The 26046-nt window shown below is 41.8% G+C and overlaps 1 protein-coding gene across 2 annotated transcripts; it reads left to right on the top strand.

The window, feature by feature from the left end:
* The first annotated feature begins 6858 nt into the window (after positions 1–6858).
* Positions 6859–25987, top strand: G6PD (glucose-6-phosphate dehydrogenase). 2 transcript variants are annotated; one of them, XM_083355484.1, is made up of 14 exons: positions 6859–7128; positions 7933–7961; positions 8200–8345; positions 17396–17433; positions 17519–17627; positions 17862–18079; positions 18844–19002; positions 19333–19458; positions 20911–21004; positions 21894–22080; positions 22202–22437; positions 24036–24112; positions 24592–24684; positions 25408–25987. In XM_083355484.1, the coding sequence occupies exons 1-14, from the start codon at positions 7073–7075 to the stop codon at positions 25496–25498; spliced, it is 1659 nt and encodes a 552-aa protein (XP_083211610.1). In that variant the 5' UTR covers positions 6859–7072; the 3' UTR covers positions 25499–25987. The 2 variants fall into 2 exon arrangements, with proteins under 2 accessions (XP_083211610.1, XP_083211611.1); XM_083355485.1 differs by lacking the exon at positions 7933–7961 and having other exon boundaries at positions 7019–7128.
* The last annotated feature ends 59 nt before the right edge of the window (positions 25988–26046 follow it).

Raw genomic sequence — 26046 nt, 5'->3', positions numbered from 1 at the left:
AGTGTTCACATTTACCTAAGCTCGTAGAAAAGAAAGTGGTATTCCAGTTCCGGTAGCTCTTAACTTAAATTAACTTGATCCTTTTCAGTCTATAGGCAAACTGGAAGTTAGCATGAAGATTTACAGTCATGGCCGAAATTGTTGGCACCCCAGAAATTTTTCCAGAAAATCAAGTATTTCTCACAGAAAAGTATTACAGGAACACATGCTTTGCTATACACAGGTTTATTCACTTTGTGTGTATTGGAACACAACAAAAAAGGGAGGAAAAAAGCAAATTGGACATAATGTCAAACAAAACTCCAAAAATGGGCCGGACAAAATTATTGGCACCCTTAACTTAATATTTGGTTGCACACCCTTTGGAAAAAATAACTGAAATCAGTCACTTCCTATAACCATCAATAAGCTTCTTACACCTCTCACCCGGAATTTTGGACCACTCTTCCTTTGCAAACTGCTTCAGGTCTTTCTTATTGGAAGGGCACCTTTTCCCAACAGCAATTTTAAGATCTCTCCATAGGTGTTCAATGGGATTCAGATCTGGACTCATTGCTGGCCACTTCAGAACTCTCCAGCGCTTTCTTGCCATCCATTTCTGGGTGCTTTTTGACATATGTTTGGGGTCATTGTCCTGCTGGAAGACCCAAGATCTCGGACACAAACCCAGCTTTCTGACACTGGGCTCTACAGTGTGACCCAAAATTCTTTGGTAATCCTCAGATTTCATGATGCACACATTCAAGGCACCCAGTGCCAGAGGCAGCAAAACAACCCCAAAACATCATTGAACCTCCACCATATTTCACTGTAGGTACTGTGTTCTTTTCTTTATAGGCCTCATTTCATTTTCGGTAAACAGTAGAATGACGTGCTTTACCAAAAAGCTCTATCTTGGTCTCATCTGTCCACAAGATGTTTTCCCAGAAGGATTTTGGCTTACTCAAGTACATTTTGGCAAACTGTAATCTTCCTTTTTTATGTCTCTGTGTCAGCAGTGGGGTCCTCCTGGGTCTCCTACCATAGCGTTTCATTTCATTTAAATGTCGACGGATAGTTCGCGCTGACACTGATGCTCCCTGAGCCTGCAGGACAGCTTGCATTCCTTTGGAACTTGTTTGGGGCTGCTTATCCACCATCCGGACTATTCTGCGTTACAACCTTTCATCAATTTTTCTCTTCTGTCCACGACCAGGGAGATTCGCTACAGTGCCATGGGTTGCAAACTTCTTGATAATGTTGCGCACTGTGGACAAAGGCAAATATAGATCTCTAGAGATGGACTTGTAACCTTGAGATTGTTGATATTTGTCCACAATTTTGGTTCTCAAGTCCTCAGACAGTTCTCTTCTCCTCTTTCTGTTGTCCATGCTTAGCATGGCACACACAGACACACAATGCAAAGACTAAGTGAACTTCTCTCCTTTTTATCTGCTTTCAGGTGTGATTTTTATATTGCCCACACCTGTTACTTGCCCCAGGTGAGTTTAAAGGAGCATCACATGCTTGAAACAATCTTGTTTACCCACAATTTTGAAAGGGTGCCAATAATTTTGTCCGGCCCATTTTTGGACTTTTGTTTGACATTATGTCCAATTTGCTTTTTTTCCTCCCTTTTTTGTTGTGTTCCAATACACACAAAGGGAATAAACCTGTGTATAGCAAAACATGTGTTCCTGCAATACTTTTCTGTGAGAAATACTTGATTTTCTGGAAAAATTTCTGGGGTGCCAACAATTTCAGCCATGACTGTATTTGGTCATCCTAAAGGAGGTTCTTCATTGGGAGTTAGATAAGTGTGACCTTCTAGATCTGTTGGTAGCTTTTTATATTACTGACTATAGTGTCTTGTTGAAATACATAGTTAAGGATAAGGAGGGTATGAGGGGTTGCTTTTGGTTTTTCTATTCCTATTTTTCCAAGGTTGATTTTTTAAAAAAGTGATACTGGGAGAATTCTGCATGCCACTGCTCCCGCCCCCCACACAATTGTACTGGAGGACAAAAAAAGTCTCTATCCTGTCTCTGATGTTGTAATTATGACTACAGTTAGGACTGTAATTTCCATTGTAAGTCATTGTGGTTGCAAGTCATCACTTGACTTGACCCAATTTTGCAATAATTTTTACAATGGTCATAAGTTGAGTCGTGGTCATAAGTGCAAATGCAAATTGTGATCACATGGCTGCAAAACACTGCAACCAGTCACATATGCAAGGTAGTTGTCAAACACAAATTCATGGAATTTGTAGGGGCAAGGCAATGGTCAGAAGTTAAATTTAGGTCATAACTGAGTTTTTCAGAGGCCATTTTAAAAAAAAGATGCCAAGTATGATGAAGTGAGGGGTCTCACTCTCCCTTGCTTCGGTAAAGAGCCTGGAAGAGCAGAGGTGCGGCCACCAGGATTTTGGGAAGGGGGAAACCTCATTACGGACGGTAGATGCTGCTACAGAGAAGCCACCCTTCTGGGATCCCAACAGATGATCCTGTTTAATTGAAGGAACCTGAAGCATGCCATCTAGCAGTATATTGGGACACCAATAAGGACACTGCAGCCTGAAATGGACAAATTAGATCCATAGGATGTAGTCCCAAAGGACATGGTTATTTGCAAAACCCTTGAAATTAGGTGCAGTCAAACACTGCTTCCCTTAGGCACCAAAAAAGGAAACTACATTCCAGAAACAGAAGTGAAAGTTGTGCAACAATATTACACTGAAAGAGAAATGTAGAAAAGACCTCCAGCATTGTTTTCTGTTCTACTGTTCCACTTAGATGTGAGGAAGGTTGCTTTACAAGATTTCTCAGAGCTCACAAAATGGTTCCTTCTAAAATCTGAACTTCCCTGTAGAATTTGCTCCCTCTTTTCCAGGAGAAATAGATTCATACCCCCAAACATCATTGCCCATTATTTACCTATCTTTCTACACAGCTTGAGCTATACACAGCACTTTTTTAAAAATTAAAAAAACCAAATATAATTACTACTTTACTCAGTTTTGCAGAAATACCACAGTAATGATGTCCACAAAAAATGAGTTTTATTTCTGAGACAGACAAAAATCATTAAAAATGAATAATGGACAAAAGAAATTCAATCCTAACTCTCTAGGCATCTAGGATTAATCTTCCTTTTGGGCACATAATTTAGGGGCTATTCATTTCCTTATTTTTGTAAACTTATTAAATTGACCTGAATAAACATTTTCTGTTCTATTGCCATGAATAAAAGGAAGAAAAAGATTGTACTTGATCAAATAACTGCACATAACTGTGTTATCATCAGCAGGCAGAAGAATTTTAGAAAAGTCAAGTGATGCAGTAGCAACAGATCTTGAAACAGGAATCAGTTTCACAGATTATACAATGAGAACCCGGTTTGATCTAGTATCTAAGGCATCAGGCTAGAAACCAGGAAACAGTGAATTCTAGAGGCCTGAGGCATGAAAGCTGGTTGACTTTGGGGCAGTCACTCTTTCAGCCCAACCCACTGAGGGAAGTCAGCTCCCCAGAGAAGGAAATATTAAAAGGGGAGAAAAATATATTTCCTAAAAAGATATTGAAGAACCAGAAAAGCATGCCCAGTTTTCTTAATAGCCCAGGTCTCCTTCCCCCAAGCAGAAAACCAATTCTATAGACACACAAATGTAAATCATCAAAAAGTTTGGAGCTAGAAGCTTAAGAAGACAAAGGCCTAAAATCTACATATACCCCAGCCCCAGGAAAGCAGGATATGACCTTTGGAGATTGACCCACAACCATCAAGAATACCAGAAAGGCACACCCAAGCAACTCAGGTCAAATACATCACACAGGAAATACAAAGCCTGAAACAGGAAATAACAAAAGAGTCCAGGGGGTATAAAACCCACTCCCTACATGTGTTCAGTCCTTTTTCTGCTGGATCCATCTTTCTGTTTGGCTTTCCTCTGCAATAAACTGTAACCTTCTTCCTAAAGCAGTCGCCATGTTGTTTGTACCCAGCTTGGATGGAACCATGATGAAGACTTTTCTTCCTACACCACCTCACAGGGTTGTTATGGGGAAAATAGGAGTTATTTATACAAATAATAAAAGGGCAATATAAATAAAATGAAATGGGATATTTTTAACCAAATTACCTTATATAAGACACAATGACTGGGTTTACATGTTGTGCTAGACCAGGGTCCTCAAACTCTTCAGCTAAGCAATCCCTTCATGAAGTTTGATTGTTCATTGATCCCCAAACATTTTTATAAGAAAATAATTACTACTACTTTAACTAATCATAACCGATAATCCCATCAACCTGTGGGGTAAAAACTGACCACTTTGGGGAACTCTTGTGCTGGATCACAAAACATGATTCTGTTGAAGGAAAAGTCTTCATCATGGTTCAGTCCAAGCTGGGAATAAACAACATGGTGACTGCTTTAGAAAGAAGGTTGCAGTTTATTGAAGAGGCGAGCCAGACAGAAAGATGGCTCTGGAAGAAAAGAGAGAGAGCACATGTAGGGAGTGGGTTTTTAAACCCTCTGGGGCTCTTGAGGTTGTTTCCTGTTCCTGTTTGAGGCTTTGTATATCCTGTGTCATGTATTTTAACCTGAGTCTGTGTTTGCCCTTTAGCATCTGTGGGTTAATCCTATTATGTCCTGTCTTAAGAGTTTGAGTGGGGTATGTAGATTTTAGATGTCTTTGTCTTCCTAAGCTTCTAGCTGGGGGCCTCCAACCTTCCTGAATGGATTACAATATTTACATCTGTATTTCTATAGAGCTGGTTTCTGCTTGGGGGACGGAGACTTGGGGCTATTAAGAAAACGGGGCATGCTTTTCTGCCTCTTTAAGATTCTTTGAGGAAATATAATATTCTGCCCTTTTCATATTTCCTTCTCTGAGGGGGCTGACCTCACAATTCTAAACCATGCTATCTCGGTCACAAACTAGAGTAAGTACTGGGCAAACACACTGTACTAGGCAGATGTGAAAGATTTAATCATCAGCAGATATATATTAAAATACAAGCTTACAACAAAAAAGATGGCTAAATGTACACAACTTGTTAAACTAAATCAACCCCCCTCCTTTCTGACTCAATAAAGTGAATAAACCCAGGCAAGTGTACCTGTTCAAAAAACCTTTACTTAGCATCATGTGTGAACCCTTGAGGTACTGCCTAGGCTAGGGAATATCAATTGCTACTGATAGATCCAATTAGACCTCAACTTACAATAATTGGGACCAGAATTTCCCAATTGTTAAGTAGGGCAGTTATTGAATCTTTCAGAATGTTATGACCTCTTTTAATAATAACTTCATTGTCACTTTGAATGTACACCAATCAGCATACATCAAAATGAAATTTCGTTGCATACAGCTCTCAAAGGGTCACTACCTTTGATACATACTCCTTGTTCGTGGCCAGCTCAAGTTACAGATCATGATTGCCATTATTGTTTAGTGAATCACTGCAATTATTAATTGAATCCTGCAGTTGTTAAACAAATTCAGCTTCCCCCTATGATCTTCGGAAACCAATTGAGAAGATTGCAAATTGCAATCACATGACCCTGGAATGCAGCAACTCTTGTAAATGTATGCCTGTTGCCAAGCACCCAGTTTTGATCAAGCGATTGTGGGGAAGCTGTAATAATCACAAATGTGAGGAGCAGTTGTCACTTTCTTCACTGCCACTATAACTTTGAGCAGTTGCTAAATGAATGGTTGTTACTTGTAGTGAGCAACCAGCTCATACTAGTTTCCTACAAAAATGAACCTCTAGCATTACCACTAAATGCTTTCATGGAGGGAATTTCCAATGAGAGCAAGCAGTCCACTCCAGGTCCTTCCTAAGGGGAGAGCACATACTAACTTGGTCCTCCCTAAAGAGAGACAAAGATGTTTTTTTTTTCAAAAGTCAACTGGACTTTGTTTTTCCCTGAAGACATTTGGCTTCTCATCCAAGAAGCCTCTTTCAATTCTGACTGAAGAACTGGAGAAATCTTCTTGGATGAGAAGCCAAACGTTTTCAAAGAAAAACTCCAGTTGCCTTTGAGACAGCCGTTACTTTGGATGACTGAGAATTTCCATAGACACTAAAGGTAGACACATATTAGCTTTTCATAAGTCCACTTTCTCCGTGGCAGCCCTTCTTCTAAAAATACAGCGAAGTGATTTATTACACCCAGTGCTTTTTTTGTAAAAGAAAAAGGTGCCGGAACTCACACATGTCATACAACCTGCCTTGCCTAACCTACAAGGTTCCATCCAAAAAAGGTGCCGGAACTCTGTTCTGAGCGTTCTATGACAAAAAAAGCCCTGATTACACCAAACCCAAGACTTGGAGCGCTGAAAGAATAATCTATTTTCGGTTGGAATTCCTAGCCTCCTTTACGGTGAGGTATATACGATCTCACTGCACAAGGGGGTGCTTTTTATGCGACTCTTCTAGGTCCACTTGCTCAAATGTAACAGGGGAAGGCGAGTCCACAAAAGCCGACAGCGTACTATAGCATGCGGCCCTAGCCCAGGGGTAGGCAACCTTGGCTCTTTTATGACTCGTGGACTTCAACTCCCAGAATTCCTGAGCCAGCGCAGCTGGCTCAGGAATTCTGGGAGTTGAAGTCCACGAGTCATAAAAGAGCCAAGGTTGCCTACCCCTGCCCTAGCCTATGCCTCTCCCTTGTACTGGACTTCCTCCCAGAATCCCCGGTAGCACGTGGTCTTTGGAATGTTGCCCGGGGAGTTCCGGGAGCGCAATTCCTCCTCGAGGGTGCTGTACCTACTACGCCTACCGCAAAGGGATTAAGTCTTGGGAGGAGGGCAAGGCTCTCGTTGCCTCCAGCGCAGCCTTTCGTTCCCTAGGCCAAATTCCCTCCCCCCCCCCCGCCTCATCCCGCGAAACAGGCTTGTTGCAAAGAGCCTGGGCCTACCGTGCGGAGGAGGAGGAGGAAGCTGAGCGGCCAGCATTTGGCGGCTCTCTAGTCTAGATCGGCTCCGGCCCTTCGAGCCGGCAACTCGCACTAGCAGGGGGGTTGGCCTTGCAAAAGCGGGCGAGGCCTCTTGTCAGCGCCGGAGAAGCGAAGGGGCGGGGGATGGGGAGCTCCGCCAGCGGGAGAAACAGAGCAGCTTCAGCCGAGCCCGGGAGCAGGTACTTGGGGCTGCGGAGGGTGGGTGGGTGGCTGTGGGGCGGCTGGAAAAGAAACCCGGCTGAAGGCGAGGGAAGGAGATGAGATGAGCTTCCCGGAGATTCGCAGAGAGCTGACCTATAGGAAAAAGGACAGACCCGATTTATTCCCGCTTCCCTCTTTTCGGATCCCGCCGCCGGTTTTCTCCCCTACTTTTATAGACGGTGGACCCGGAAGAGGCGAAGGCGCAAGAGGAGATCGAAGGAAGAGGGTAGCAAACGTTTCCAACGTGCGAAACTAGCGGGACCCCCTTTTGTGGCTTGAGTAAAGAAGGCGTGCCACTCCGAATTTGCTCCCAATGGGACGGAGCGAAGCCCTCCTGGAGGCGAGGAAAAGAAAGGATGCTCGGCTTCGGGCAGGATCGGGATGAAAGAGGGAGGGGTTAAGGAAGAGAAAGGAACCAGATGGGTGATGGTCGCAATCAGACCTGAAAGTAACCCTCTGTTCCTCGCTTGTTTTAAATCCGGCATCTAGGTGAGATTCCCTAGGATCTTTTTTGCTAATTTGCGGGAAAACCTTGGCCAGATTTTCAACTCCGGGAAGTTGATCGTTCCGGGCATATCATGGTGCGCTGTTGTGCTTTCTATCTTCCTGGAGAATTCAGTTACTTCCTCGTTTTCTTGCATCCCTCTGCCTGGGTTTTTTTTTTAAAAAAAACCAAACAAATTATGTAACTTACGTAGTACGTAGTCTGCAATTTTTATTTTTTTTAAAAAAGTCATGCAACTTATACAATTAGCATTTTGTTTTTAATTCTCTTGGACCAGTCTGCCAAGCAGCAGGATTTCAGGCCCAGGTATGTACATGGGAACCTGTTGATAACGCACAATGCATCTTGTTACACTTGCGATGGATAAGCTAAACTGAACTTCCTACTGCAAGTTGAGACTTGTGTCTTGGATATCAGCCTAGTGCTCAATTGGCCTGCTATGTGCCACAGAGGAATGGAGGGTTGTTCACCTGGGTAACACTTTTTGGATTGGGAGGGCACGAAGGTGGGAGGAGTTTTACCTGATCATCCCTTTTCTTCTCAGGAAACAATACTACCAACATGAGTCGCCGCCTGCCACTTGCCGAGTTGTCCCAGGCGGACATCTGTGGGATGCTCCGTGAAGAACTCTGCCAGGGGAATGACTTCCTCAAATTGGATACCCACATCTTCATCATCTTTGGAGCTTCGGTGAGTTTCTTTCCTTTGGGCTAGGCAGGATTTCATGGAGCGTGTGTGTTGTATTATAAATCCAAGAACTTGTAAGTTTTATTAAGTATGCTATAATTTAGCGACATAGGCATTTTTCTGCTAACTCAGTCCTGCTGTCTAGGTGTCAGAAATATAAGTAATTCTCTCCGCTTTATAGGGGAAAAGTGAGGATTTGTCACAGAGATTCTGCTTTGATGACAGTTTTGTAACTGGTTGTATATGTAATTCTATCCCCTGCTACAAAAGGACTGCACTGGAAAGAAAAAATTCCTTTTAATTACTTTGTCCATCCTATCTTTCCAAAATTACACTCCTCTGGTGTATTGATCCTTCTTTGTCCTGCTTTTACACTTCTGGCCTCAGGTCTAGCATCACCCTCTTCAGAAATGGAAGGGAGTAATGCAGACTTTGTGCCTGCTCTTAAACTGGCCTCAAATTAGTCATAGATAAAACAGCCAAACTGCTCATTAGTACATAGCATCTTGCCTTTATGACATTTAAAAGGATATTTGTAAGGACAGTGTGGTTGTACAACTCAGCACATATGAAGTGTGGTCAAACACACCTTGTTGTTGGAAGGCTGGGGGAAAATTTGAGTATGTTTAAGGTCCAGTTAATTAATTCAGACACTCTTTGGGTTTGATGAGAAGCTGTAAAGTTCAGCTCAGTCTTCCTGTAAATGCTAATGTGCTTCTCAGTCTTAAATTATACGTGCAAAATCTTCTGAACGTATAGTGCACAGGTATGTTCCAGCAGGGGACAATGTTTTCTCTTTTTTTCCTCTGGTTTTATTTTTATTTTTTGGGAAAGCAACACAAAAAGCAAAAACAAGAAAAGGGAACTGAATATACACCTTAGAAAAAAACCTTTACATTAGATTGAAGGTTGAAATGAAAATATAATCATTAATTTTAAAAAAGAGCCCCCTCTCTTCCTTACCCCCTTTCCCTCAAACACTAATTGGTATTTAAATATTTTATACTATTGTTTAGATACCTGCAATTATTGCTCATTTCTATTGTATGAGATTTAATTACTTTTGATCGCCTTTCCTTTTCATTCAAAACCCATATTCTAAATGCCTTAGCTTGTAATACTATTCAGGAGCAATTTCAATAAGAATAACTATTACTCTCATGAAATGAAATACTTAAGAATGTACTATGAGTCTTTTCACATATTTTTCATATTTTGTAGTTTATATTTCATTTATTATTTACTTGTTAGCCAACGCTAGATTATTCTTAATGAGAAACTAAGAATGAATATGATTAAAGACAAAATAAGAGTAGTAATTAGAGTTCAGAGATGCGATGAGGATATTGCTAGAAAATACATGAAAATTTAAATTATTAAGGATGATGTAGGACACATTTCATATAAACAAATGAGGGGGAAAGAGAGAAACATATAATAATCCTGCCATAAACCTTGGAGAGCCTCTTCAATTTTGTAAAGATAAGATGCAGTTCTTCATGCAAAAGAAAAATATGTTGCACATGGTCAGAATTTGTCTATTATGTTACAACCCGCCAACTGGCTCTCTGTTGCACTAAAATTCCTATCTTGCCCAGCCATGTTGGTGTGATGATTTCAGTTCTAATTCAGCAAACAGCAAGTTCCAGGTTTGGGGCTAGGGTTAAAACTCATGCTACTTTAATGGAGAACAGAATCAGGAGGTTGAAGTAGGATAATACAAAAGAATGAGGGATGGAGCTATAAAGTAAAGCCAATAGTATCTTGAAGATAACTTTGTGTATGTGTACCTTGTGTATGCACTTAACTCACTGTTGAAGTTGAGTGTGACTGGACACTTTAAAGTGTCCCTAGACACACTTTAAACACTTTATTCAGTTGGACCTCTGTATAGTGCAACACACAAACTTTGGTAGCTGTGATAGAAAAAAGAAACCTATAAAACAAAATGGAGACTGCATCCCCCCAACCCCCATCTTTTAGATATGACCTGGCTCAAACTCTATTCCATTCTTTGCCTAATCCCATCAGACCCAAATTGACCCTTTCTGCCCCAGACAAAGCCCCCCCCAATCCAATCAAACCAAAGAATAGAAGCTTTACCAGTAGAGCTCAAAAGCATGCCTTACAAAAGAATTGCAATCTTTCATGTCCATCAGCTGAAAACCATAAAAAGGCCATCACAATTGAGCTCTGCTGCCTCCTGAGAGGCCTATTTTGCCTAACAATAGAACTAACCCCAGGTACACTGACAAGGATCTGCCTAGCTTCCTCAAACTGGCCAGCCAATCAAATCCTTAGGATTCCTCACCTTCTAGCCCTCAAGTTCCATAAAAATCTTTGCTTTTCCATTGATCAGGGTTCCCCTTTCTTGTAAACACTCAGTGATGGCAATCAACACTGTTCTTTTTCAGTGCTCCACAGCATTCCACAACAGTGGTTCTTCCTGAAATTCTTCCCCATCCAAATACTACCTGTATTTAATATACTTTGAATTGCATCTGAACCTTATGGTTTGGTAACCTGCACCATGTGACTAAAATAATTGTCCTGTGCTTTCTTTGAACTTTATAATTTCATGGCTGTGGCTGCGTGGTTCTTTCATCTTGCTGAGGGTTAAAAATGCAAAGATTAAAAAATGTGTGTGTGAATAAAAAGAAAATATTAATACAGAAAGAGTAGGAAGTTCAGAAAGAAAGGGGGAGGGCAAAAGAGGAAAAAAATCTATAAAAGGGGGGAAATAAAAGAAATGACTTCCCCCTTCATTACAAGTTTTTTTAATCTTGTAACGGGGGGGGGAATTGAAAATTGCAGGGAATCGGATTAGAAGGGTGAGAGACGAGACCACTGAGAAATCAACTCAAGCAGAAGGAGAAACTAGTCCATGCTGAGTCATGGGGAAATAAGGTGTGCCACTCTCTTTAAGTCAAAGGAGGAAGTTTGTCTTCTGGGCCGTTTCATCAGTTTCTTTCTAGTGCACTTCTGCTTCCGATTTGGTGCAGTATAGAGTGTAGCTGAAATGATAGACCTTACTACCATTTTGCTCATGGACATCAATGTGTGTATCAGTAGTCAACTTCATAGCCACTTGAGCTGTGGTGAGTGGCTATGAAGGTTGAAGGTCACACTTCACACTGCTTGGGAAGACATACAACGCATTATTTTTTTTAAGTGGTGAAAGCAGCTATGTTGTTCATCAAGCTTGTGCGGTTGCTGTGGAATCTACTCTTGGCTGTTTTCATGTGAAAATGCATGCGCAGCCATTTTGCAGCTGCTTCAACCATTCAAAAGAAGAGGCTTCATGCATGTATTGTAAAGTAGCTTTTTAAAATATTTAGTATAGCTTGAAGAGCCACGATGGACATGTCAGCCTTGCCAGGTAGGCCAAACAGTGAACAACCAAATGAGCTAAATTCTATTTATTGTAAAGCTACGTTAACAGAATCTTGCAAGACTGGAAGTTCAAATCTCCTGCTGTCTCTTTTTTTGCAGCCTGTTAGGTTAGGAAGGATCTTTCCTGGGTTTCTTTCTTCACCTTTTATCTGATTTGTTCCCTAGGCAGCATGGCTTTCCCCACTTCTGGAGGTCATTCCCACCTTCCGTCACATCACATAAGTCTATGTCAGCTCCTACCAAACATTAAGACTAGCCAGAGAGATGAATGTCAGTTCAAGTATCCATGTTTGAGTGAAATCACACTATCTGTGAGGCTCAGTCCCTGAACACAGAATCACACAATTTCCAGAATCTCTGTCCTCTTTAGTGGTATTTGTGAGGGCGATTTCAAGAACTAAAACTTCACAAATTCGCTTGGATAAAAGGCACTAAGCCCTCTTTGAATTCCTTATACTCTCTAGATTAGTAGATTGTAAGGAGAGAGATAATTGCAGCATAATAGTTATTATAAGTTGAAATCTCGGTAACTGAAAATACCTGTTTAGTTATGTTACATCCTGCCATTATAGTCTTTTGATAAGTACCAGTTTGGTGCAGTGAGTAACTTCATGAGTTAGAAAGTGAGACTCAATTCTAACATTTTTCTTAGGCACGAAAGGCTGGTGGTTACTTTGGGTCAGTCTCTTAGTTCAACCCACCTGTCAGTGCTGTTGTTTTGGGGAAAATAGCATCGTATACATTGCTTTCAATTAGATAAAAGTAAGTATGGGATAAGTAAGTCAAGACCACCACTGCCATTTTGCTGTTTACCACTTCAGTTAGGGGCGACACACAGGCCATACTCCATATTTTACAGATATCCAAGCTGCTTCCAAAATAATGTGACAATGTTTGGAGTCCAAAACTGGTTTGGAAGACTTTTAAGGGACAAAATGGTTTTCCTAAGCAGCCCATTTGTCTTTAACCCTAACCATTCTCCACATTAGAGTTGTATGTCAGTGATTGCATGACCTGTAGATTCCATACGCTAAATAAGTAACCATTCTCCCTTACAGAAAACCCCAAAGGTGACAAGATTTTTTTTATGTCAGTGCATGTCATGGGAATGCAAGAGAAATAAACACCAAGTTAAAAAAAATGCAATTAGTTTGCAAAATCAGTAAATAAAATCGACACCTACCCATTAGTTAACACTTAAGCTGATTAATGGCGGTTAAGCCTTTTAAAGTGTTTAGCTTTAGTATCCATCTGCTGAACTCCAGGACTAGATAATATCTTCTTAGGGAGCAATGTTAAAGGGCGATGACTGGCTAGACTTAGGAAAGAAATTAGATCACCTCATCCACTGGTGAAAAGTGACCTAGAAAGAGAGCTGTATTTGGACTCCAAACAGCTGTAACGTGCCCCAGATGTTTCATATCTTTTTTTGGCCTAAATCAAAGCAGAATAGTTGGTGGATCAATGTTTGCAGTTGATAAAAGAGCTTCCAGCCTGGGAGGAATACTACAAAAGCTGGGAGCTTCTGAGGGTCAAGGCATCTTGAGCAGGGGCAGTAATAATAGTAGTAGAACATGGCTGGAGGTTGCCAGGAAACCAGAAGGGAAGTTAAATGAATCAGGGATTTATGAAGGAAGATCAAGAAAGGCTTGCAGTCCACAACAAAGTGCAGGGTTCATGAACAAGTGATGGGACAAGAATTTCCCGTATGCATATTTATAGGACATCCAACATAAAATGAGGTAGAGAGTTTTGACTTGGGGCAAGGAAGGGGCAATACATCCTATGGCTGCAGGTGTGTGTGGAAGAGGAGGATATCAATGGCAAGCCTCTCAACAGACTCAGACATGAACAAATGGTTACCAAAAATCAGATTTGTCAACATAGATTCCCCCTGGAATGCCTAAATTCTTGTAGATATAATATCTATGAATTATCCTCCAGGGAGAATTTCTTCTATTAAAGAAGTATTCCCTAGAGCAGAGGTCCCCAACCTTTTGGGCACCAGAGACCGGTTCCATGGAGAAAGGTTTTCCTATGGACCAGAGATGGCATGGTTTTGTGTGCTGCCTGCATCTCGCAGATGGGGCTTTGCTTGTTTCTGCGGCCCGGGCCCGGCATGCCACGGCCCGGTACTGGTCCACGGCCTGGGCGTTGGAGACCCCTGCCCTAGAGGAATAATTCATGAACAGTATGTCCACAAGAATTCAAGCATTCCAAGAGCAATTTATGCTGACAAATTCATTCAATCTTGATTATTCTATACATTCATTTATCTGTTAGGACAAATGCAATCATTCTGGTAGTAAGCATACAAATTATATTATTGAAATAGGAGTGTCATTTAAAGCACAAAACATTCATAGTTTAAAGTAAGCAACAATATTACTTAATATTGAGGCTGCTTCTAACAATAATTACAGAGGCAAAGTTGCAATTTACTTAGAAGGCTAAAGGCTTTTCTTAAATGGAGCGTTGTAAATAAGAAAACCCAGCAATTTAGATCTGAAGGGAAAAAAAGGTGCTTGGCTTTTCATCCTGCACCTGTTGCTATCTCCTTATAGGCATTGTATACTTTCATGTGTTCACCTGACTGAATAATCCCAGAAAAATATGTGTTTGAGGTAAGAAGGTATTGACAGCACATCATTGCTTGCTCCAAAACAACTTTGCACCTCTCCTTACCTCAAACACCTGTTTTCTTAGCACAGCTACCTATGAATCCAGGAAAATACATGGCTGCTTTAAAGAGGCATCAGCAGGTGGGGCATAGATGCCCATACTTACTTCAAAGCACACTGCGTCCCTAATTTTACACTAGACTTTTAGAAACCAGCAGAGAGTGAAGCAGAGTGATTTAGGCCAAGTGCCAAAAGAGATAGTGTCATTAAAGAGAAAACCATAAGTGGCTTAAAACTGGGAAAAACAGTTTAGCTTATGCAATTTCTAAAATTTCTGGAAATATTTAATGCTGGACTCCAGCTTTGTTTTTGAGATATTGGGTTCCTGTCAATCTGAGACTATGTTGTTACTGCAGGGAAAGGAAGTAAAGATAAAGTGGAAATATCCTATCTTGTCTCTGCCTGCTTTTTCTTGTAATACCTGTTCTTTGTTTAGCTATGAATTCCTACATAAAAACTATTTTTCTTATTTCTCCTTTTATTTCTGTATTATTTCCTTCCATTTGAATTGTTGCTTTGGGTTAGTAATCCAAAACTCTCCTAACATGTCTATTCTCAATCATTTGAGCCTTAACTATAAGTTCTGCCTGAAACCTCTACTAGCATGCTGTTATCTATTGTGATGATGAGTGTGTAAACGGACTATCGGTGGTACAACACAAGTAAAACTGGTATTGCTGGACATCGTAGTCACTATGTTCTAGCTTTTTGGGAAGAATTACTAATTCCCACTATCTCCCTATGATAAATACTAAGAAAAATGGTATTTAAATGTCATAAATAAACCAAGAATTTGTGTGTTTAATATTTTAAACAGAACTTTAACTTAGCCATATAATGATTTTAATTGCTGCGTACAACCATCTAGAACCAATATTGTACTGTCAGTTTTATGCTATACATTTTTAAACTTTGCCTGAGGAATACATGGTAGCAGATCATTCCAGAATAATCTGTGATCTGGGTCTTATTACAGTAGTGGATGATAATATAGATGCAAGGCTAACCCAGAACTCTTGGGGTTCCTCTTCCCCTTGGAGTCCTGAGATACTCACTACAAAATATTTTAGTGGCTTCATTTCTGCAAGGGAAATCCTCCATTTCTTCTACTCTGCTAATCCCCAAGCAATTGTGTAATATATATATAGTAACATCCCACTGATACCGTTTCATAATACAAAGAATTTCATAATACAAAAGAAATATATACCCTTTCCCAACCAAGAGGCTTAGTGTTTAATAATGTAATGAATATAAATTACAGAGGATAAACATTCCAGACATTAGATGAATGTATTCTAGTTGAGGGATGAGGATTAAAGAAGTCTATCCGAGGTGAACTTCCAGAAACCAGACAGGCAACTTCCTGTTCACAGTAATTGGGGCCCCAGCACAGACCTAGTAAAGTCTCTTTGCATGTTCTGAACTATAATAATAATAATAATAATAATAATAATAATAATAATAATAATAATAATAATAATAATAATAATAAGAAGAAGAAGAAGAAGAAGAAGAAGAAGAAGAAGAAGAAGAAGTTGGAAGGGACCTTGGAGGTCATCTAGTCCAACCCCCTGCTCAGGCAGGAAACCCTATACCATTTCAGACAAATGGCTGTCCAGTCTCTTCTTAAAAACTTCCAGTGTTGGAGCATTCACCACTTCTGGAGGCAGGTTGTTCCACTGATTAATTGTTCTGTCAAGAATTTTCTCCTTAGTTCTAGGTTGCTTCTCTCCTTGACTAGTTTCCATCCGTTGCTTCTTGTCCTGCTTTCAGGTGCTTTGGAGAATAGCTTGACCCCCTCTTCTTTGTGGCAGCCCCTGAAATACTGGAAGACTGCTGTCATGTCACCCCTAGTCCTTCTCTTCATTAAACTAGACATACCCAATTCCAGCAGCCGTTCCTTATATGTTTTAGCCTCCAGTCCCCCAATCATCTTTGTTGCTCTTCTCTGTACTCTTTCTAGAATCTCGACATCTTTTTTACATCGTGGTGACCAAAACTCGATGCAGTATTCCAGGTGTGGCCTTACCAAGGCATTGTAAAGTGGTATTAGTACTTCACTATTGCCTCTCCCCCAGCCTAGGTGGCAGTGGGGAAGTTCTGCCTTTGATCCACCCTTGAACTGGCCTTAGGTGCCCTAGTTAATGCTGACACAGTAGAGCCCTGGCTAGATTTTTATTCTGCTTCTGGCTTGATTCACTAGAATTTGTATGTTCTGCTACTTAGCAGCCTAGCAGCCAATTGACAGCTGAGGGCGTGATGGAGCTGGGTTAAGAGCCTGCAGTGTGGGTGGCAGCATGCTGAGATGGCATGACTTGGCATCTTTGCAGCCAGCACCAATGGCCACCAACCATTGTGCTGGCCACCCAGTGAATCAGTAAGGCAAGTGCCAGGGCCTTTTGGAGCAGCGTGGTAGTGCCAGGCACAACACAGGAATAAAGGGCTTGTGTTAGGGAGGTGTGATGCAAGAAAAGGCAGGCTCTTCTCCAGCTCCAGGATGATGCAGCATTTCAGTCTTGCATGCAAAAAGTAGAACATGGAATTAAATCAGTATTTTAGGTGTAAGCATTTCTCTCTCTCAAATATCCCCAAAAGTCTGGTTTGCAAAGGAGTCTTTTGGGAAACAAACAAAGCTTTACCAAAGGAGAGAATATGGAAAGGAGAGTAGTGATCTCTGTTTTATACTCCGTTTCAATTCACTAATCGGTGACTGGTTACCATCAGTAGAGGAAGTGATGCGGACATGTAATTATTCTCGGTGTGTGTATCATAGGATACTATGTCCTGTGATTAAAATACACAGATTTTTCTCAGTTTTTCTTTTCTCTGTGATCTCCAAGGACTGGATCCAGGACGAGAGTAGGTGTTTGCTCCTGGCCACTTGGTTTCCAATCTCAGAGATGTAAGAGCATAAAATCAGTTCTGAGCACATATTCACCATCTTTTCAAAAATCAACCTCTGTCTTCTCTCTGCAGGGTGACCTAGCCAAGAAGAAGATTTATCCAACTATCTGGTAGGTCCATTTTGCTGCTCAGGAAGATTTTTCAGGCTTCTTGTACCTGGCCTGATTTCGTGACTAGTTTGATTTCCTTGCACAGGTGGTTATTTCGTGATGGGCTGCTTCCTGATGAAACATATGTGGTGGGTTATGCCCGATCCCAGCTCACGGTTGCCGATATCCACAAACAGAGTCAGCCATATCTCAAGGTGAGGCCTGCCTCTTTAGCACATCTGGCCATCCCAGGATAATAAGCATGTGCTTGGGCTTTGCTGTAATGCTGCTAAGCGCCAGAATATATAGACCTAGATTACTTTGCCAGATGAGCACTGATGGACAGCTGCTGCCATAGACAATGATAAAGGAGAAAGACATCTTTAGGAAAGAAGAAAAAGAATTATTACTCACTTTTTGCAGGATAACAAATTTTGATATTGTTTTAGGCCAGTCCTGAGGAAGAAAAAAAACTGGATGATTTCTTTGCCCGCAATTCGTACATCTCAGGCAAATATGATGACCAGGCCTCTTTTGAAAAGCTAAATGCCCACCTGAACGCCCTTCACAATGGAGAGAAGGCAAACCGTCTCTTCTATCTGGCTCTCCCTCCCAGTGTCTACAAGGAAGTCACTACACACATCCAGAAGACCTGCATGAGCTCTATGTAAGTTTTGGAACCTCGGTTAGTTAAAGGTAAAGGTAAAGGTTCCCCCGCACACGCGTGCTAGTCGTTTCCAACTCTAGGGGCCAGTGCTCATCTCCGTTTCAAAGCCGAAGAGCCAGTCCTCGGCGATAATAGAAAGCAGTGAGTCTCAAGAAAAGCAAGCTTGTATGCGTTCAGTGTCAGAGGAGGCTGCGTTTGACAAGAAAGCTTAGGAAACAGAGCTGACGCCAAACCCTGATTAACATGAAGCATAGTTAAAACTAAATAAATGATTGATCCTTGGAAGCAGTTGTAAATCTAGGAATTGACAAGCCATCACTTGATTGCAGCCATCCCTCCCCCGCTAGGCAAAACTCTAGCTAATTTTCTTAAGTCTGCCAATGTGTCCTGATATTTACTATTTTTGAAAAAAAATGGCTTGTTCTTATACTAAAGGAGTAAAATAGAAGAGAAATAAGGGTGCTTTGTTTCTGTTTAAGGCTGCAAAAATACAGGCTGTGTCTGAGAACTGAGCAAGACTTGAGTAGATTTTGAGTGCTCTTCAGAGCACTTTAAGGCCTGCAAGGCTATTGGAAACAGAAAATGCCAACATGATAGCATCATATACATATTCAAAAAAGGTTGCTTGATCTTCAGAGCTCTTCAATGATATTTGAAGCAGAATGTGGATGCCATTGCTTTGGAGCAACCTCCCTTGGCTTCGTTCATGTATGCTTATATGGTTCACAGACAAACTCTGTCCTCTTTCTGTCCCAAATCTCAAGTGGCTGGAATCGACTGATTGTGGAGAAGCCCTTTGGCAAGGACTTGGATAGCTCCAATGATCTGTCCAATCACATGTCGGCACTGTTTAGAGAGGACCAGATCTATCGCATTGACCACTACCTGGGCAAGGAGATGGTGCAGAACCTGATGGTGCTCAGGTAAAGTAAAAAAAAAAAACTTGGGAGTAATGAAGATGGGCCATCAAGTGGATCTATGCAGAGCCCAGATAAGCAGATCTGATTTACCCAGATCTGATTTACCTTCACTTGTTTACCATGAACCAAACTCCTTAAAACTTGACTCTTGCTGTGTTAGAAGCTTTCTGTAACCTTAATACCAACAAGGCATCATTTTTATAGGGTGTGGAGAAGAACATTGTTGGGTGGAGAGGGCCCAGCCTATAAAATTAAAGGCTCTGTGGTTTGATTGTCTGAGCGATCTTCTACTTTGTAGCTTCTGACTCAGATCACCTTTGGTTGCCTTTATAGATTTGGAAACCGGATATTTGGTCCCATCTGGAATCGCGACAATGTGGCTTGTGTCATCCTGACTTTCAAAGAGCCATTTGGCACAGAGGGCCGGGGAGGCTACTTTGATGACTTTGGCATTATTCGGTATGTATTGGGGCTGAGATGCAGCAATATGTACGGCAGAGATTCCCAGATATTTTACAAAGACCAATTTTATTAATTGTATTATACTAGCATACCAATTAGTAAACCAGTGACCTAATAACTACAATATTAAGGGTAGTTTTTTTCTTGTTTTCTTCCTTTGTTTCAGGATCTTAAAAAGTCTTCTGCCTGGTTTTTATTATTTTCTTTGAGTTTAACATTTGTTTAATTAATTGTGCATGTTAAAATATTTTTTTTTAAAAGTATGTGCTGGAGCTGAGGTTGGAGGGATGCAGTGTGATGCTGCCTTTGGGTTATTGGGCATATTTTGGCAAACCAGTGTGTTAATACAGTAAATGACCAAGACAATATTTGGATACAAGAACAGCCATTTCCTTCAACAACAGAAAGGCATTGTAGAACACACTGTTGCAATCCATAGAGGGAGGGGAATGCTTGTCCTTAACTTGCAACTCTTCCTTTAGTGCAGGGGTGTCAAACTCAATTTCATTGAGGGCCACATCAGCATTGCGGTTGCCCTCAAGGGGCCGGGTGGGCGGGGCCTACTGGGTGGGCGTGGCTAGAGTGCGTATGGCCTACTGGGTGGGCGTGGCCAGCTCTACATCGTTCGTATCAAGGGTGCCTATGGGGGCCTGGGCAGGAGTGGGACAGATCTGAGGGTCTCTGGCAGAAGGAGGGTCTCTGGGCCAGGGCCAAGGCAGTGGGGGCCGTTCCCTCACTGTTTCCAGGATGGCTTCGTGGGCCGCATGAAACCACTTCGCGGGCCGGATCCGGCCCCCAGGCCTTGTGTTTGACATATCTGCTTTAGTGAGTGTTCAAAGTTACAAATGGAACTGAAAAAAGGGACTTATAACTTATGTCCCCATGGTCACATGATCAAAATTCAGATGCTTGGCAACCGACTCATATTTCTGACCATTTCGGTCCCTTGGGTTCATGTGATCACTTTTTGCAGCCTTCTGGTAAGCAAAGTTAATGGCGAAGCCAGGTTCACTTAAGAACCGTAACAACTGCAGTGATTCACTTAACAACTGTGGCAAGAAAGGCTGTAAAATTGGGCAAAAGTCACTTAAATGTCTCACTTAGCAAAAGAAATGTTGGGCTCAACTGTGGTTGTAAGTCGAGGACTACCTGTACACGGGAAGAAAGAAGCTAATCGATCAGAATAGAGTTGGATGAGATAGAAGATTCAAATTGCAGATGATGTCATATGCTGAAAACGAACGATGAAAGGCAGCTTTGCTTGGAACAGCTTGTAGCCTGCAGATACTTGTAACATCATCAAGCATCTGCCTATCCCAGTCCTTGGGAAGGACTCAATAGGCAAATAAAAATACCAGTCTAAGTATTGGGCTGATTGGCCAACCCTAATAATAATATGGCATGACTGTACATGGCTGTAATCAAAACATGTTCCTGCTACTTCTGTAGGGATGTTATGCAGAATCATCTTCTTCAGATGCTCTGTCTGGTAGCTATGGAGAAACCAACTTCTACAAACTCTGATGATGTCCGTGATGAGAAGGTAGGATCCTGGTTCTTCTGACTCGGTGCCTTTGGGCAAAGCTGCATTTTGCTCCTTATGCTATTGAGCTGACTTAGATTTCCATCTGCTGACAATGCTTTCCTTTCTCCTCAGTTTAGGCCCAGAGCTTCCTAGGTTTAATTTTTCTAGATTTTGTTCATTATAAAACTAAACTAAATATGTTTACTTCAAGGATCACTTTTACTTCTAAGGATCCCACATAGATATTAGATATTAGATTTAAACAAACAAACAAACAGGGATGGCTGCATCTCGATCTCTTGCACAGGTGCCCATCTGGCCAGGTAAAAAGACACGGGTGATCCAGGCTTGTATGGAATATCTCCACAGGAGGGAGCTATAGGAGCAACTTTACTGGTTCACCTTAAAGTAATTTGAATATTTTACATCTACCCACGTATGCCATAACAGGCCATTTTGCCAGAATACCTGCAACATGTTCTCAAAGTTTAGGCATTGTTTAGTGGCCCAAAGGAGGGACTCTAGATCTATCTCTAAAATAGGAATGAATTACTAAGCATCTAGATGAGACCTCCCTATAAAGCATTTCCATCTCTTCTTTAAAAAAGAAAAAGTGTCTCATAATGACCTGAAAACCAATGCTGACCAAACCAGAGCAGTTCTTTCCATTAAATTCTCTTCCCGCAAATATTTCTTCTGTCAAGGTTTTGTCATTTTCAGTTGGAGACTCAGAAAATGTATAAGATGCACCTAAGTGTAGCTCTGTGCCAATTGGAAAGCCTGCGTGGTGGTCACACGTAATTTCTCCTGCTAAGTTGACTATTTGTATTGTCTTGAAATGGATATAGTTGCCTCAGTTCACTTCGGCTGATGTGTGATCTTGACGCTCCCCATGTTTTTCTCTTAGGTGAAGGTTCTGAAGTGCATAAAAGAGGTGAAAAGTGAAAATGTAGTCCTTGGGCAGTATGTGGGCAATCCATCTGGACAGGGAGAGGCTCGGAAGGGCTATCTTGATGACTCCACAGTTCCAGCTGGCTCTACCACCCCTACCTTTGCTGCTGCTGTGGTCTATGTGGACAATGAAAGGTGGGATGGTGAGTATAACCATGCAGCAAAGGATCAGCCAAAGAAAAACGTGCATTGAACTGGGAGGAAATAGTGTGCAGTGGGCAAGTGTCCTTGTACCTCATTGCCTATTTAATACTCTCCTTGTAGGAGTACCGTTTGTCTTGCGCTGTGGCAAGGCACTGAATGAGCGCAAGGCAGAGGTACGGCTGCAGTTCCGGGAGGTTCCAGGTGACATTTTCCACCAGCAGTGCAAGCGCAATGAATTGGTGATCCGTGTGCAACCTAACGAGGCTGTTTACACCAAGATGATGACCAAGAAACCAGGCATGTTCTTCAACCCAGAAGAATCTGAGCTGGATCTCACTTATGGCAACCGCTACAAGGTACATTATTTTATCTGCCACTGAAAATATAAACAACAAAATTTTTATATGTGTAAGGGTTCAAGGTGTCTGCTATTATATACAGTATGTTAGCTGAATGTCCATGGTTGTGCCTATATAAAAAGCTAAACTTGGCCAAATAAAGAATTCAACTACAGTAGCCAATTTATATATACAACATGCTAAGCTTCATTAGCTGATTTGGAGGGTGAGTGGGCTGGAATTGTCAGATTAGTGCATTTTATGAGCCTAGCCCAGGGGTCGGCAACCTCGGCTCTTTTATGACTCGTGGATTTCAACTCCCAGAATTCTGGGAGTTGAAGTCCACGAGTCATAAAAGAGCCGAGGTTGCCGACCCCTGGCCTAGCCTGTTTTTGTTAATTAACACTTCTGTGTAATGTTTGAACCCAGAAAATAGGCTATTCAATAACAAGGACAGATGTGTAGTGTGAATATGGCTAGTAAATGGTTGCATACCAGGTATGAATACCAGGGTAACAATATGTAGGGTGATAGGGAGGTAAGGATTTAGTACAGGTAGTCCTCAACTTACAACAGTTCATTTAGTGACTGTTCAAAGTTACAACGGCACTGAAAAAAGTGACTTGTGACCATTTTTCATACATACAACCCTTGCAGCATGATCATGTGATCAGCTGGGCAACTGACTCATATTTGTGACAGATGCAGTGTTCCTGGGTTATGTGATCACCTTTTTGCAACTTTCTGACACAGTCAATGGGGAAGCCAGATTCACTTAACAACCATGTTGCTAACTTAACAACTGCAGTGATCCACTTAACAAACGTGGCAGGAAAGGCTGTAAAATAGGGCAGAAGTCACTTAACAAATGTCTCACTTAGCAACATAAATTTTGGGCTCAATTGTGGTCGTAAGTCGAGGACTACCTGTATAGCCCCAAAATCCAGTAAGTCTATATAGTTGATTTCCCTACCTTTTAGAAAGTTAAAGTCCACAAGTTGCCAAGGTTGCCTACCCCTGGTTTTAGTCTAATATAGGTAGTCCTCGATTTACAATTTGAATTGAGCCCTGAATTACTATCCTAAGTCATGCTGGTTATTAAACAGGTCACCATGTGATTTTACAACTCTTGTGGCCATTAATTGAATCCTTTGTCCACAGTGGGTGTTTTTTGTCAGAAACAGAAAGTAAATGCTGGTTTCCGGCAAAAGCCATAGCAAATTGTGGTCGTGATATGCAAATGGCCATGAATGCAAGCCAATTACCAAGCACCCAAAAGTGACTGGGGTGTGTGTTTGTGTGTGTGTGTGTTCGATCAGAATTTTGAATCTGGGTTGTAAATAGTCCTGGGGAACAGTCATAACTTCAACTGTTGCTAAGCAACTGACCATGAGGACTGCCTGTATGTGAATCCTGGCATATTGCAGTGACTCTTTCAGACATGGGAGTCATCACCTGACACTGTAACATTAGATTTTAGGTCTCTTTATCACTGCACTTTCATAATCAAGGTGTCCTATCTGCTTCTGAATGCTTCATTTCTAGAGCTAATTGTTAGGAATAGGTCATCTTCTAGCCTGTAGTGCTTACATCTTAATTTCTGCCCTTTTCCACAGGATGTGAAACTCCCAGATGCTTACGAGCGCCTTATCTTGGATGTTTTCTGTGGCAGCCAGATGCACTTTGTGCGCAGGTGAGTGGGGGAGGTCATCAGGACACATTTAGGAGAAAAATTAAAATTTCCAGGCTCCTGATAGCAGTTGGCCGCTGGTGCTTTCATCCATGGCTTATGCATAACTGCGTTGTGCATAGGGCATTATGGCCTAGTTCCTTTTAGTTTGAAATCCTTGAACTATTGTTACAGATTGAAGACTCAGCACTCAGTACATAATGAAGGTCATATGAGGACCCAGATTGTTGGGGGCAATTAAGCTGACTTTGTAATAATGCCGCTTAGGGTGTGTGTGTGAAAGCCCTAACAAGCAGGCATATACATAGAATGAAGGCTACTGCTAAGCTTGTAAGCCGCCCTGAGTCTTCGGAGAAGGGTGGGATATAAATGGAATTAAAATAAAAATAAATAAATAAAATACCTATTCCTGGTAACAACTCTTCACTAGTGTTTCTTTGGATTTTTGCAACCCAGTCTAACCCTGCTGCTTTCTCCCTCAGTGACGAGCTACGAGAGGCCTGGCGTATATTCACTCCACTGCTCCACCAAATCGAGGCAGAGAAGCCAAAACCGATTCCCTATTGCTATGGCAGGTGAGGTTAGAAACAATGGCAGGGCGTGTTTTAAATAAAATACATGGGCTATTAGGAGGGCAGCAGTGCCTCCTTTGAAAAGCAGACTACAGAAATGACAGACTAATCCAAACCTGTACATACGCAGAAAGTTTGCTCCTAGTCTTTTCTGGCATTTAGAAACAGTCTTAGTCTCCCCTCATACGGCAGGGTTGTCTTTCAGCTGACATGCTATTTTTTGCAACGGACTTGGTTCACTTACCTATGCCACCTAATATCTAATATAGCTATATCCTTGTGTACTTTTCAAGGTATCAGGCACTCGTTTCCACTAACGATTACACTATGGCACCTGCACATGACAAAGTTAAACAAAGGCTTGGGCCCAAGGCTGTTAGAATCGAATAAAACAATTTGGCAAGAATCAAGCTGCCTCTGCATTCGGGCCCTCTTGCATCCTGAGAGCACTCAAGAGCCGGCCGGGGAGGGGAGAGAGAGATTTAGGTCAGATAAAATGAAAAGGATTGTTAATAAATTTCAGTCACTGCACTAAAATGAAAACAGCACACCAGCTATCTCTGGACCATGAAAGACACTATTACTATTTTTCTCAGCTCCTCAGGAGGCGAGAAGAGTGGCAGTACAGAATTGTAAACAGTCATTTGTTGAAGTTCACGAGTACAACTGGGGCTTGCTCATAGCTGTGTTTCTAGAAGTATTAATAGGGGGGCTTTAATCTTCCAGCCGTGGCCCTACCGAGGCTGATGAATTGATGAAGAGAGTTGGGTTTCAGTACGAAGGCACCTACCGGTGGGTCAATCCTCACAAACTCTGAATCCTGTCAGCCTCTTGCCTCTCGGAATGGCACCCGCAGCTCGTCACCTCATCTCTCCAGAGAAACTGAGCCGGCCAGGCTCAACAGTGGCCTGGGTCCTACCCAAAGATTGTAACGTGCCCTTTTTGTCTGAGGGAGCATTGGTGCACTTCTCCAGCTGCAGTGGGATGGCTTCAGCATGAACAGCACCTTCTTCTGCTGACCTCTTGGTGGCTCTCGTGTCTATCTCAGTTCCCTCTGAAGGGCTGGCATCAGATAAATTCACTATCCCATTCCAGTTTCTGCTGCTATGCTGGGAAAGCTTCTGAAGGCATGAGAAAGCTGCAGAGGTTTTCTTTTATTCTTACACTCCATACTCCTTCCTCATCTTATGTATGCTGCTCTATCAACAGCTTTTACTTGGAACTACTTCTTACATTCCTGTGCATTCTCCTTGTATTTTGTACATGATGCTGTTCTGTAAATGGAAGTTATTACAAAACCTCCCCCGTTCTGTGTCTCTTGGATACGTGTGTTTGAGGCGTCTTAAGTCTACTTGTAACCATGCG

The sequence above is a fragment of the Vipera ursinii genome (genome assembly GCF_947247035.1).
Source record: "Vipera ursinii genome assembly, chromosome: 2".
Taxonomy (NCBI): Eukaryota; Metazoa; Chordata; class Lepidosauria; order Squamata; family Viperidae; genus Vipera; species Vipera ursinii.
The sequence above is the reverse complement of the archived record's forward strand: the minus strand, read 5'-3'. Positions and strand labels throughout refer to the sequence as shown.

Bases quoted from the DNA above. Each gene is read 5' to 3' on its own strand.
- G6PD (XM_083355484.1), top strand. From the start codon at position 7,073: ATGGGGAGCTCCGCCAGCGGGAGAAACAGAGCAGCTTCAGCCGAGCCC. The intron at 19,003-19,332 runs GTAAAGTAAAAA...TTGCCTTTATAG, and splicing joins CAGAACCTGATGGTGCTCAG to ATTTGGAAACCGGATATTTG. The intron at 24,113-24,591 runs GTGAGTGGGGGA...TTTCTCCCTCAG, and splicing joins CAGATGCACTTTGTGCGCAG to TGACGAGCTACGAGAGGCCT.